The sequence below is a fragment of the Silene latifolia genome, chromosome 11, assembly GCF_048544455.1.
Source record: "Silene latifolia isolate original U9 population chromosome 11, ASM4854445v1, whole genome shotgun sequence".
NCBI lineage: Eukaryota > Viridiplantae > Streptophyta > Magnoliopsida > Caryophyllales > Caryophyllaceae > Silene > Silene latifolia.
The window spans coordinates 88,189,165-88,203,121 of NC_133536.1; the positions used below are offsets into that span (position 1 = coordinate 88,189,165).

Here is a 13,957-nt window from a genome sequence, read left to right on the forward strand (position 1 = left end):
CTTCGAAGCCTAATCAAAATCTCTCCACAATAGGCAAGATTTGGAAGGAAATTGTATCCAAACAACCACACTTTGTTGCCCCTCCCCTTCCCTCCTCTCCCTTTCCCTTCCTTTCTTCCCTCTCCTTTCCCTTTCCCCCCACTTTTGCTATCCAAGCACAGCCTAAAAGTCAATTTTTTCTATGTGGTTAAATTTCACCCCTCGTAAATAAGACCCATTTTTCTCATAGAAACTTCACCCAATTGAATAAGAATTTGTAATTAACAAGAAATTTCACATGTATACTTGAGACGGAAATCAATAGTTTACATATTCAAGCAACCAACTTACCCAATTGTTCAAAAATCAAAAGTTTACATACTCTAAACAACTAAGTATACTCAATTTGTTCTCAAATCAAATATTTCCAAACTCACTAATTCATCCATGTAAACACTCATATAACCCAAAAGATTGGAAATTTCTTCAACCAACCATGAGAGATGGTTTCTCATACAAACTCATTCAACAACAAACATGTAAAACAAGTAAAGATTCAAAACTTTAACATACATATGAACAAACTACAACATATAAACACACAAATTTGACATAATGTCGAGTAACCTATCACCGTTACCTTTTAGCTCTTCAAAGACACGATTCTGACTCAATTCTACTCCGGAATACTAAAGCTTCCACCTAGAAACAAGTTTAAGACAAAAAGGGGGTTACATAAAACGCATCTCACAAAAGGTGGATTTTCCAAAAGATTCGAAAGGTAATGTTTTTCTTAAATAGAAACTAGGATGAGAAGGAGAGGAGGAGATTGGTATAAAAATCATAGGATTTTGTTGTGAAACGAACAAATGACATTCGTCTTAAGGTTTGAGTTTTTGAAGGTTTAATGGTGGGAATCTCATCTTTCTTCAGGAAAAAGATGAAGAGGAATTGCTGAAAACTAAAAGGGGAAACCCTAAAAGAAGGGGGTTTTGTTGACTTAAAGATGGTCCATATGTTTGTTTTGGCCCAATAACAAAGGCACTTGGTTTGTGACTCGGTTTTGCACTAAAAAGACCCATACTATGACTTTTAAGGGGTTTCCGGGTCAAAAGAAAACCAAATTGATTTTTATGAAACTAAAGCACGATTTTGAAAGTATCAAACCAAATAAATAATGTGCCAAATAAAATTTAGTATTATTAAATTATCGATTGTAATAAGTTAGCCATTAAGTTAAAATCGCGGGTGTTACATCCCAGACGAGTGTTTGTAAGGATGAGATAGTAACATTTGACAGCCTATTAGAGGCGCGATCTATTCTGCAAAACAACTTACTCTGGTCAGATTTTAAAGGTTGAAAATAGGCAGCCTCTTGAGATGCGAAAGATGGTGCGGTCCAAGAGATGCCTCCTGGTTGTTGAAAAGGTTGCTAAAACCGTATTTTGCTAAGTAAGTGGTGTGTCGTGCACATGACTCGATATAATTACTATTATGTTAGTAATATCTGTCTTCAGGACTCATACTTGCAAACTTGACATGAATAGTTTACAAATAAAAGTGTAAAATGTGTATGCTTAGCCATTTTATCACCGTGCTCGAGTTAAATCTACATAGTATTTATGTTAACCAAGGGTGGCATACAATATGGCTAAGATGAAAGAAAATTAAGTGAAATAAAGATGAAATAAAAGGGAGAAATTTTATATGAACTAAGTATGTTAAGTTCATTGCTTTGTAATTAGTCGACATGTATCATCGTACTCGAGTTCAACCGTCATGGTATACGTTAACCAAGGATGAATATGTATGTGTGTAACCAAAATGTTTACAAGTGTAGAAAAGTGAGAAAAATGGAAAAAAAAAATGGAAGAAAAGAGTGTTAAAATGCTTATGAATTTGTTATTAACCAAAAAAACTCATCGAAATACGAAGTAAACCGCCATAGTATAATTTAACAAATGATGATTTTATGAAATAGTAAAAAGATTAGTTGTAAAAAAAACATGGAGAAAACTGTAAAAGAAAAGAAACCAATTAAAAGAAAATGTTGAAGGTAAGACGAACTCAAACACGTATGAACTAAGTCTGAGAGGCCCTTGGGGCGCGAGCCTTGTGGCGCACAAGGAGCTCCTTTCTCATACGAAAACGTCAGGTTTTGGCTCGATCTTTCCATATTTGAATCGTGTTATGCATTGTTGATGTTTGTTATGTCATAAAAACAATAAAAACATGAAGTAAATGAGTTGTTTACACCCTCATACTTATATGTTCCGTTTGTTAACGAGAAATTCGACAAAGTGCTTTCGCGAATCGGAAAGCTCGATTTGAAAACCAAAGTTTGTAAAACAGTGTTGCTTTTAGTGTTGATTGAGTGTATTTGGTCGAAGTGGTCGGTCAAGTATTTTTAATGCACGAGGGTACCAAACAATATGTGTAAGGCTTGTGTTTTGGATCAGTAGGTCTAAAACACGCGTCGGTTTTGACTTGAAAAGTCGAGTTCTAGAATGTTAAAGGATAAAAGAGGGTCAGACTCTCATGTGCCCCAAAATGAGGCATGACATGGGGTATTTAAAAAATATTGTGAGGTGTTGGTTGCTTTGAGTGAGTTTTTGGCGACGTGGCCTGGGACAAGCCTCTTCAAGCGCTAGTGTTGTTGCGACACAAGGGAGTGTCATGTCTTTTTTGTAAATTTGGACTTTCTTTTTTGTTCTATCATATGTTTTATTGGATGTGATTTGTGGTAAAAACCTTAATACCTTTTTATTGGGTATTTATGTGTTATTTGGGGTGAGTTTTTGTGTGTTGGACTCAAGTTTGAATAGGGTTTTGAATTTTGAGTCGGTTTTGGGCTCGAAGTCGGATTTGACTCTAACTAGCGTTATTTCGACGCCGTTGTCATGCATAAAACATTCTAGGTATTTTTTAAAATGTTTTAAAATATTTTTCATTTTTGGAAATCGTTTTTCGAGCATTCTGACAAACCGTCAAACTGAATATCGCTTAGAAGTTACAGTTCTGAGACATGATGCAGCCCGATTATTATCGCGTGTTTATTGGAGATTTCGCAGATATAAGATTATAAGGTATCTACACCCAGCTAGGGTCTGAAGTTTTGGAATGTAGCTATATAATGTGAGTTAAACTAATAAAATCAGGCTACAAAGGCTCGGAGGGCTAAAAGCAGAGGATTAATTCAAAGGGTAATAAATCAAGCTTTTTGGCCAAGTGGAGTTCAAATCATATCAAAAGAAATATGCCTCATAACGCTAGATGATCAATTGTACATGGAGAACGAGGAAATATGCCACACTCAAGTAGAGAACATCCGGGAAGAAAAACTACTCACAATCCTAACAATGAGACCGGATACAGGTACGCCGGACTTGGAAGCTCTAAATCCTCTCAATTGAAGTAGGTAAGTCTAATACACGGTATGGTAAAGGATCCCGTACCCCATGATGTGTCACGATGTCAAGACTCATCTATTAGCATTTTTAAGTTGTCTTGGAAGTACAACTAAGGCCTAAAACTTGCAATCAGCAGGCATACAAGGGCTAGCAAAATGAAATGAGATAGAATTGAATGTTTACGCATAAGCAAAATTCACTTGCATAAAAGATAACGATTATTATTATTTATTTTTTAAAAATTTTTATTAGATGAAAGGAAATACAGTGCAACAAAATTAATTAAATAACTACAATGTATATACAATGAAATGTACCCTCCCCAAGCCTAAACAACACATTGTCCTTAATGCATATGGACAATAATCAAAATAACGGGGTAAGGGGTTGACCGATAGTATGGTTAATTGCACCGAGACGAGCCCAACGGATAATCCCACTCAAATGGGGTGCACGAAGATGGTGGAGGGCCACAAGGGGAACGAGAAGCATGCCTTTCATCAAAAGTAACTTTCAGTGAAGCTCTAGCATCCACAAATGGGGTTTGGGGATCAACATGTTTATCAATCAAAGCATTTAACATTCCCATCATCATATAATGGTTATCATCAGACTCAGCACGTTGATAAGATAAACAAGCAACATCATAATAGGGGAATATAACCTCGTTTTTAACTCGTTGGAGACGAGAAAGACGATCACTTTTTGGAACATAATCGACATCCTCGTCGACTTTTCCTTCCTCTAATCCATCTTCGGTAACTTCATCGGAGTTTAGGTCACACAAATGCTCTTCTAGAACATCAACCTGGTACCAAGAATATCCCGAAGAAGGTCTACTCATAGATTAATTCAATTCGAACTCGACCTTCTCATCACCAACTTGCAAAGATAACTTGCCACATTTCACATCTATCAAAGTCTTGACGGTGGCTAAACATGGGCGTCCAAGATAATGGGTACTTGGTTGTCCTCGGAAATGTCCATGACAAAGAAATCGCATGAAATTACAAGTTTCCCAACAGCTTAGGGAAGATCTTTGACGACTCCAAGTAGAAATTTGATTGACCTATCAGCCAATTGCAGTGACACTTTAGTCGGCTTCAAGTCCATCATTTCCAACTTCTTAAAAATCGACAAAGTCATAAGGCTTACACTAGTCCCTAGATCAGAAAGAGCACTATGGATCAAAATACCCCCCCCCCCCCAATAGAACAAGGGATAGAAAAGCTCTAAGGATCTTCGTGTTTCTAAGGCATCTCATTAAGGAGTATTGCACTACGCTCCCTAGATAGATTTATACTTGTACTTTCCCCAAGCTTCTTCTTTCTTGATAGTAGCTTCTAAAGAAACTTAAAATAGGATGAGATACCATAAAGAGCCTCAAAAAACGGAATATTGATATGCATACCTTTTAGGATCTCTATAACTTCCTGTACTTTTGCTTCAACTTTGCCTTGGCTAACCTTTGAGGAAGAGGTACCAATGGCTTATATATACTAGGAGGCATCAATGCAGAATCCTTGTCATTTGCTTACGTATCTCCAACAACAATTTCCTCCATCACCTTTATGTCGTCCTCGATCTCAATCACTTCATCCTTAGCAATGTCACTACCCTTAGCCTTATTAGTATCATCTAATCTGTTCCTCAGGGTCAAAGCATTCATTTGACCCTTTGGATTAGTATCGGCATTTTCGGGGAACTAACCTTGAGGTTTCACAAATTAACTTGTTCTGTTATTTAAGCAAGTTGAGTTTCTACCATTTTATGTGAGGATTTGACTTGAGAAATCGATGTAGAAAACTCTTCATATTTTTTGGCTTTGGTCACGCATTTATTGAGATTATTGAGATAAAACTTGCTCTAACATCAAATCCACATTTGATGTTTAGGGAGTTTTAGGTTGTTGAAACTGTTGTTGTTGCTGGAATGGAGGACGAGATTTCATGGGTGATTGTTGATAAGACGGCCTTGGTTAGAAACCAGGTGTAATACCCCCCTGGTAGGGACTCCTTGACTAGCTGTTTATTGACCTTAGACACATGTTAGACCTCCTGGAACCTTTACTAGTTCGGACTTGCATCATACGGACTTGCGTCAAAGTAAACTTTGGAATGTGGGAACTCGATCTAGCGTAGGCTACTAGATCGAGTAACCTAGGGACTCGATCGAGTACAGTCACTCGATAAAGTAAGACCCATACTTGATCGAGTACGGCGAGTTTAACGGTAAGCTATAAATCATGAAGTCGTAAACCCAAATCAGTTTTTATTTCTTTTCTCCCTAAACTTAATTGACGATATACCTTCTACCTCATCAACCTTCAACCTTTTGAGATCCTTCACACTTGGAGACACCATGGGGATGGAGAGTTGAGTCGGGTCGCGGTCTTGTCGCTGGAATGTCGAGCATAGGTAAGTCATCATCATCATACCTAAGTTTCTTTGTGGTTATGGTTGTTAGTAATAAGGTTTTCTCTACTGGTTGTGATAGGTGTTGATGGAGGTTGTCTTGTCTTCATATGGATGTATGTGGTGTTGCTGTTGATTGTTAAAGGTAGGTTTCCTACTCATTATTTCTGAGTAGTGGTCGTGTGTGATACGTGGTGTTTGTAATACCCGACATTTGTGGAACCCATACTTAGACCTTGGAATGCGTGAGAGGAAGGAAAAGATGGCCTTACACTTGACCTGAGCCTAGACCGTGTGGTATTGCAGCGGATCGAGTGGGTTTACTCGGTCGAGTGAAAGGTACACTCGACCGAGTGCGTTCACTCGACCGAGTGGAGTGCTACTCGGCCGAGTGAGTTAACTCGACCGAGTGGACTCGGCACTCGGTCGAGTGCCGCTGTTTTCAGAACACGGGATTTAACCCCTTTCTCCCCTAACCCTAAAATCATTTCCACCTCCACCTTATCTCTCCAAACTCCCTCCCCTCTCTCTAAAATGCTTCCAATGCTCTTCCTTTGGCCTTCAAGCTTGGATTGATGGTGGAACATGCCTCTTATGTCCCGATCTACCTTTGTAAGTAGAAATCTCACCTTTTCCCCTTTGCTTTTGAGTAAATTCGAGTTAGGGTTTATTAAGAGAGATTGATTAGTATTTAGTTATGTAAAATGAATAGTTAGTAACTAATAATGAAGGATTTTATGTCGTAAACTAGTATAGAGAGAATTGTGATAGTTATTACATAATTTATAAAGGATGAGACGGTTTTATGAGATGGATACTTGGTGATTCCAATTAGCTTGAGGATTATGCTTAAAGTTAGGTTATCCTACTCGGTTTCAATGTTGTATAAGCATGTTTGTATGTATTTCCTTGTCATATGCCTTTATAAATTGGTTAGTATGTCATGTGGGTATTGGAAGGGTTGTTGTTCATAACATGTGGGATGGAATTTATGAATTGGTCATATGTTAAGTGTTGTTCTCCCATTTGTCATGTATGTTTGTGTTTGTGTTGTGTTGGAGGTCTTTGGTGGTGGTACTTGATTATTGAGGAGACGTAAGACGGTTTGGAAACTGTCTTGCGCTCGGGTCGCCCATTGGAGTTTTCCACTCCAAGGGGGATGTGCACATTAATGACTTGAGTCACGGAGGGACTCGTGTAGTTGAGGCACGACGTCTGGCAGGGAATCTGGTTGGCTTCTGGACCCGGTACGTCTGGGCGTGTCCCGGTACCTTTGTGTGAGATATGGTGTTATGGGCGTGTCCCTGGCACCGGTGATTATGGGTACGTCTGGGCGTGTCCCGGTACCGGTATGGTGATTGCATGGTCGAGTCTCATTCATATGATTATGTCATGTCTGCACTTATCGAGTGGTATTATATGTTGTGTACTGAAACTGACGTTTATTGTGTCTGTGTAATTGTCACATATTTCCGAGGTGGCCTGTGTTGATCCCTATGATATTTTCGATCATATGGGGGGCAGTTGTTTACAGGTTGGCTTTGGTAGCATGCGGGAGACGGGACGATCAATGATGACATTTGAGCTTAGCATAATCGATTAGATTAGTTTAGTAGTCATGAGTTGTATTATTCATTTCATTTATTTCATTTATGGCCATGTAATAGACTAAACACTTATTAATGTTAATTGTTTCTCAATTGCGACTCTTATTTCACTACCTCGCAAAACTGAGAAGGTAATATCTCCCAATTACCATGGTCGGGTAAGAAGGGGATGTTACAAAGTGGTACCAGAGCGATGATTTTGGAACCTAAACGAATGAACCGAAGTGAACTAGGTGTGTCTAATAAAAACGAACCCGGCATGAGTCCAACGGGAGATCGGTTTTGCATCAGTGGGCACCCTCATATCAAAACTAGTGCCCATTTCCTCGGTTGGTCACTATGTGGGTGGTTACAAGTAAGGGTTAATGATATAGTAAATGTTGTGTGATTGCATGAATGACATGGTTGTGGTTAGACTCTTGCTTGCCATGAAATTTCACATGTGTATGAATGGATTTACATGTCTTGACATCTCTTCGAAAATGATAATCCCATTCCCTTGATTCATGTTATATGACTATCTTGTGCTTCATAGTGTCATTGTTAGTATATATATGTTGTGACCATTTCGGTAAGGTAAGTGCGAGTGTGGATTTAGGAAGTAGGGATCGGCAACCTTGGTGTCGCATGAGCTAACCCGGTGACACGGTTGTCGCAACCCTATCAAAAAATAAACCTAACCGGCCTAAACTTATGCATTAGAGATAAGTCGGGTATCATATCCTTAGGGAGGAGGTCACTATCTACTTGTTATTCAGTCTGTCTATGGTCACAAAATGGAAGGTTTGAGTGGTTTTCTAAACTAATGAACTGAAATTAAGAGCAATGAAAGAAATAAAATTTAAAATAGCAAGAGTGAAAAGGATTGAGATCAAGTAGAGAGAAAGAGATCCCAGGATGTCGGTTCACCATGATATTATGCAGGTCAGCTAAAGGTAGATCAATCGGTCAGATGTGAGAAGGGTTTTGGAAAGGTTCTTCCGGTACCCTATCTGCCCTAAAATACCACTAACTTAGCTTCCGCCCTCATTAGAGTAATCTATTGTTCATAAAAGGTCTATTCATTTCAATCTTCCGATCTAGGCCTGAATTTAACCAATTTAATTACTTCAGTTGCATGCATTCAACCTAATAATTACAGTTATATTGCTATCAAACAATTCTCACAATAAAAACCTCTTAAACTAATTAAAGCATCATCGTTTTACTACCGTGGCTCCCCTAATCCTAGCATTAGAGATATTAGCTATGCATAACTGTAAATAAAGGAAGAACGAAAGATAAAGAGATAATAAACAACATGATATAAAGAGAAAGAGAAAAGAAAACCTAGCGATACATCGTTTCTGAAAAACACAAAAAACATGACAGCCGCCAAATCTTCATCGTTGCAATCAACAAATTCAAACAAAAATCAAAACAAAAATCAAAGCAATGGTAATAAATTTACTCTTCTGTCTACTACCAACTCAGAAGATTTCCCTGCTCTTACTCGTATTATTGGTCCATCAAGCCAAGATATTCACAAAGAGAAGAGTATGGGGTCAATTATGGGTATTCCTCCTCTAAATTTAGAAACTTTAGTTGAAGATGTTGAAGAAGAAGAGGAGGAGGAAGCTGAAACGGAGGATATTACTGTTATTGACACTGTGGTGCAGACTGTACTCCCGGAGGAACCAGTGAAGAAGATGTTGCGATTCACGAAGCGAGAGGTTAAAGTTGAGTGGAATATTGGCGTAACTCATTTCATCGCTTCATCCTGGGTGCTAATCCCCCGTGGGAGATTGTGGACGGTTTTATAAGGCGGCTTTGGGTTAACCACCAGGTAGATAAGATTTCTTTTTTACCAAATGGTGTCTTCCTTGTTCGTTTTAAGAATCGTGCTGCAAGAGATGCAGTTCTCAGGCAGGGTCACTTTCTTTTTGATAATAAACCCCTTATTGTAAAACCTTGGTCTGCTGATGTTGAACTCGTTAAACATGATGTGAAAACTGTTCCGGTGTGGGTAAAGCTTCACAATTTACCTTTGAAATTCTGGGGGAAAGGGATTTCTCGCATCTCAGGACTCATTGGCAAATTTATTAAGTGTGATCCTGCTACTGAGGACAAAACCAGGTTGGGGTATGCTAGAGTAATGATACAAGTAGGTTTTGGTGACAATATCATTGAAAAGGTTCAGTTTTTGGATGAGCATGGTAATTTACTGAGTATTGATGTTGAATTTGAGTGGAAACCTTTAGTGTGTAATGGATGCAAAGGAGTAGGGCATGCTGAGAAGGAGTGCAGGAAAAGTAAAAAAGTCCCTCCCAAGGCAGTCCCACCACCTAAGAAAAATCCCACTCAAGTTTGGAGACCAAAGACTGTAGTTAAGCCAGTTCCTCAACTGAAACCAGTCACTCAGCAGAGTAAAGGGAAAGAGCCAATGGTTGAAACTGAAGATATGACTACTATACCCATTGATATCCCCCTACAAACTCCTGTTGTGTGGCATAGATCAGGCAAGTACTCTATGGGTTATACTCCTGCTCGACCAATCATGAGGTTGACCAGGCAAGAGGTGACGGATGGAGCCTATACAGTGCATAAATTTGGACAAGTAACATTCATGGAAGCATTGAACAATTCTTCTACACCCAAGGAAGGGATTGGGATAAGTGGTAGTGTTCCTCACCAATTGGTGGGGAATGTATAATCTCGGCTTCTGGAATGTTAGGGGTCTTAACAAACCTACCAAACAAAGATATGTCAAGTGGTTTATGCATAGTAACCAGGTTGGTTTGTTTGGACTCCTTGAGACTAAGGTGAAAGCCTTGTCTCTTAATAGTTTGAATAGCATTCTTATGGATGGTTGGAGCTTAACAACAAATAATAGTTGCCATAAGGGGGGGAGAGTGTGGGTCTTGTGGAATCCTGCTGTTTTTAGTATTGATTTTTATGACTACTCTCCTCAATGCATAAATATGAAAGTGACTGAATTAGCAACAAGTACTACCTTTTGTGTTTCAATGGTGTATGCCTTCAATGATTTAAATGGAAGGAAGAGTCTTTGGGATCAGCTAGCTCAATTTCCGCCACTTTGTCAATGAGCCTTGGTTGGTTTGTGGAGATTTCAACCGTGTTTTGTCCTATGCAGAGAGACTAGGGGTGTTACTTGTGATCGGGAGATTGATGATTTTCAGAATTGTATAACTTGTTGTGGACTGTGATGCCCCAAAGAATGGGCTCTTTTTCACTTGGAACAACAAACAAGGAATAAAGTCTAGGAGATATAGCAGATTAGATAGGGCTCTTATTAATGCTGAATGGAGTCAGAGTATGCCTGATGTTTATGCTCATTTCCTACCTGAAGGTATCTTTGATCATACCCCTTGTATTATAAAGAGCAAGAGTCAGGGTCTGAGGTTTAGGAAGCCATTCAAGTATTTTAATATGTGGGGTAAGGCACCACATTACTCCACTCATTTAGCTGAATGGTGGGAGCTTCAAATTCAGGGTACTAAAATGTATAAGTTAGTTAGCAAGCTTAAAAATCTCAAGCACCACTTCAGGAGATATAATAGAGAGCATTTTTCTGATATTGAGAATAGTGCTGGGATTGCTTTGAAGAATCTTGAATACATCCAAATGCAAATTGCAAGTAATCCTGGGGATGTCTTCTGGATGGAAAAGGAGCAAGCTGCTAGCATGGAATACAAAGAGCTTTTGGATGCTTCTAATCAGTTTTTAAGTCAAAAGGCTAAGACAGCTTGGGTTAAGGATGGGGACTGCAATTCTAAATATTTCCATGGGGTGATTAAAAGTAAATTTTTGAGAAATCAAGTCCTCTATATTAAAGACATGAAGGGTGATGAGTGTGATGACCCTCAGAGCATACATGATGCTTTCCTGCAGTATTATAAGCATCTGTTGGGTACTGAAGTGGACACTACTCCTGTCAATCCACTCATCATAAGGAAGGGTACAGTGTGCTCAGAGAATCATAGGGATATTTTACTGAAGCCTGTTACTAAGCTGGAAATCAAAGAAGCTATTTTTTCTATCCCTGAACATAAGGCAGCTGGCCCTGATGGGTATTCCAGTGGTTTTTATAAAGATTCCTGGAGCATAATAGGAGATGAAGTTTGTGAAGCAGTCTTGGATGTTTTTAGGTCGGGCAAAATACTCAAGCAGTTGAATTCTACTATTCTAACCCTCATTCCTAAATGCACTGTTCCTACTCATGTCACCCAATTTAGGCCCATTGCATGTTGCAATGTCCTTTATAAGTGCATTTCCAAGATCCTGTGCAATAGGCTTGCTGAAGTTTTGCCTGACTTAGTGAGTATGAATCAAGGTGGGTTTATTAAAGGCAGAAGCATTATTGAGAATATTCTGGTGTGTCAAGATCTTGTTAGGCTCTATAATAGACAAGCTTGCACTCCCAGATGTATGTTTAAGATGGATCTGATGAAAGCTTATGACTCTGTCAGTTGGAAGTATGTTAAGGAGATCCTGGATGCCTTTTTGTTTCCCCCTCAGTTCAGTAATCTGGTTATGGAGTGTATTAGCAGTCCCACCTTCTCTATTGCAGTGAATGGTGAAGTTTTTGGGTTCTTCCCTGGTAAGAGAGGCTTGAGGCAAGGAGACCCAATCTCTCCTCTTTTGTTTACTCTCTGTATGGAGTACCTAACCAGAATTCTGAGAGTTGCTACTGAGAAAATGAAGTTCAGCTATCATCCTTTATGCAAACAAATGAAGCTCACTCACCTCATGTTTGCAGACGACTTGTTGCTCTTTTGTAAAGGGGATGCTGCTTCTATTATGGTGTTGCTAAGGGCTTATGCTTCTTTTTTTCACGCTTCGGATTAAAGATGAATGCTCAGAAATCTAATGCTTACTTTAATGGGGTAGGCCATCAGCTCAAGAGAGAAATTCTGAGTGTCTCTGGTTTTCAGGAAGGCACTCTTCCATTCAAATACTTAGGAGTGCCTATCACCGCAGGAAGATTAAAGAAGAGAGACTGTACTGTGCTTATTGATAAAATTGTTGAAAGGATAAGAAGTTTAGGAGCTAAGAAGCTTTCTTATGCAGGCAGGTTGGTCTTAGTCACTTCTATTCTCTCAACCTTATATAATTACTGGGCAGCCATGTTCATTTTACCAAAAGGGGTGTTGGAGAGAGTTGATGCAATTTGCAGGAATTTTCTTTGGGAAGGGAGTTCAGAATATTCCAAAGCTCCTAGAATTGCTTGGACAAATGTTTGTATGCCAAAAAAGGAAGGAGGGTTAGGCCTTAAGCAAAGTGTGATTTGGAATGCTTCCTTGGTAGGGAAGCTTGTGTGGTGGCTTGTTGTTAAGCAAGATACACTTTGGGTCCAATGGGTACACCATGTTTATTTAAAAGGACAGTCTTTTCTTTCTTATACTCCACATTCTGATACTAGTTGGTATTGGAAGAAAATTTGCAAGGTAAAAGAGATGTTGATAGACTGTTTTGAGGATACTGCTTGGAAGATAAGGCCTGAGGGTTTCACGGTTAAGAGCTGTTATAATTGGTTAAGAAATAAGCATGAGGACGTCTGGTGGTGCAAGATTATTTGGAGTAATATGGGTGCCCCCAAGCACTCTTTTATTGCTTGGCTCATCATCAACAATGCCCTAATGCTTAAGAGTAGATTATTTCAGTTGCACATAGCTCCTGATAATCTTTGCTGTATCTGTCAGTTGCAGGAAGAGAACCATGAGCATTTATTTCATCAGTGTGTGTATAGTGCTCAGATTTTGCAAGGGGTTGGTCAGTGGCTTCATGCTGACCTTACTCAGGCTGATGTTTTGATGAAAATCACAAGAAGTAGATGGAGTAAACTCAGGAAGAGTATTTCTTTGTCTTCTTTGTGTTTCATTGCTGGTATATGGTCTGGATGCAGAGGAATCAGGCCAGAATTCATCAATGCATAGAGATGCCTGCATTAGTTATTGCTCAAATTCAACAGGCTATTAGAAGTCGATATTGTCTTTATAAATCTTGTAATGTGTCTTGTAAGGATAGAGCTTGGTTGATTAGAGTGCAATTAGCGACTAACTAGCACTAGAGTGTCAACATGCTACTATTCTGAAAAATCATATTGTAATGCTTGTTCTTTTAATGAAAGCTTACCTTTTAGCAAAAAAAAAAAAACAACATGATATAAAGACGAAAAGGAAGAAATAGCATAAACTAAATGAAGGCAGTACTAAAAGAGAGTAAGGAATTACAAAAGCTGAGATCCGAAAATTGAGAGCAAAGTAACGTCGAACCAGAAAAATAATGAAAAGGAAAAGAGATTAAAAACTGACTGTTTAAGGTCAGAGATCCGATCTCTAAACCTAATTACGTCTCTCCTATTTATAGGAGAGATATTTTATTAAACCTAAGATATTGAATAAACAAGTTCTCGCAGGAAAATATCACGTCAGACAATAAAGTACTCGATCGAGTACAATTAAAGAATTCGATCGAGTAATCTTCAACCAAAACCTCTCGATCGAGGACTTCTTCTTCTCGATCAAACGCAGCAGGGTCTCGATCG

At 38.9% G+C, this 13,957-nt stretch overlaps 2 protein-coding genes across 2 annotated transcripts; both read left to right on the top strand.

Annotated features, from left to right (window-relative positions):
- The first annotated feature begins 8,774 nt into the window (after nucleotides 1-8,774).
- LOC141613645 (uncharacterized) lies at nucleotides 8,775-12,258 on the top strand. The gene is made up of 3 exons (XM_074432388.1): nucleotides 8,775-9,173; nucleotides 9,287-10,096; nucleotides 10,627-12,258. Exons 1-3 carry the CDS (start codon nucleotides 8,775-8,777, stop codon nucleotides 12,256-12,258), a joined length of 2,841 nt encoding a protein of 946 aa, XP_074288489.1.
- A 2-nt stretch (nucleotides 12,259-12,260) lies between these two features.
- On the top strand, nucleotides 12,261-13,346 carry LOC141613646 (uncharacterized). The gene has a single exon (XM_074432389.1). The coding sequence runs from the start codon at nucleotides 12,261-12,263 to the stop codon at nucleotides 13,344-13,346; it is 1,086 nt and encodes a 361-aa protein (XP_074288490.1).
- Nucleotides 13,347-13,957: the final 611 nt, after the last annotated feature.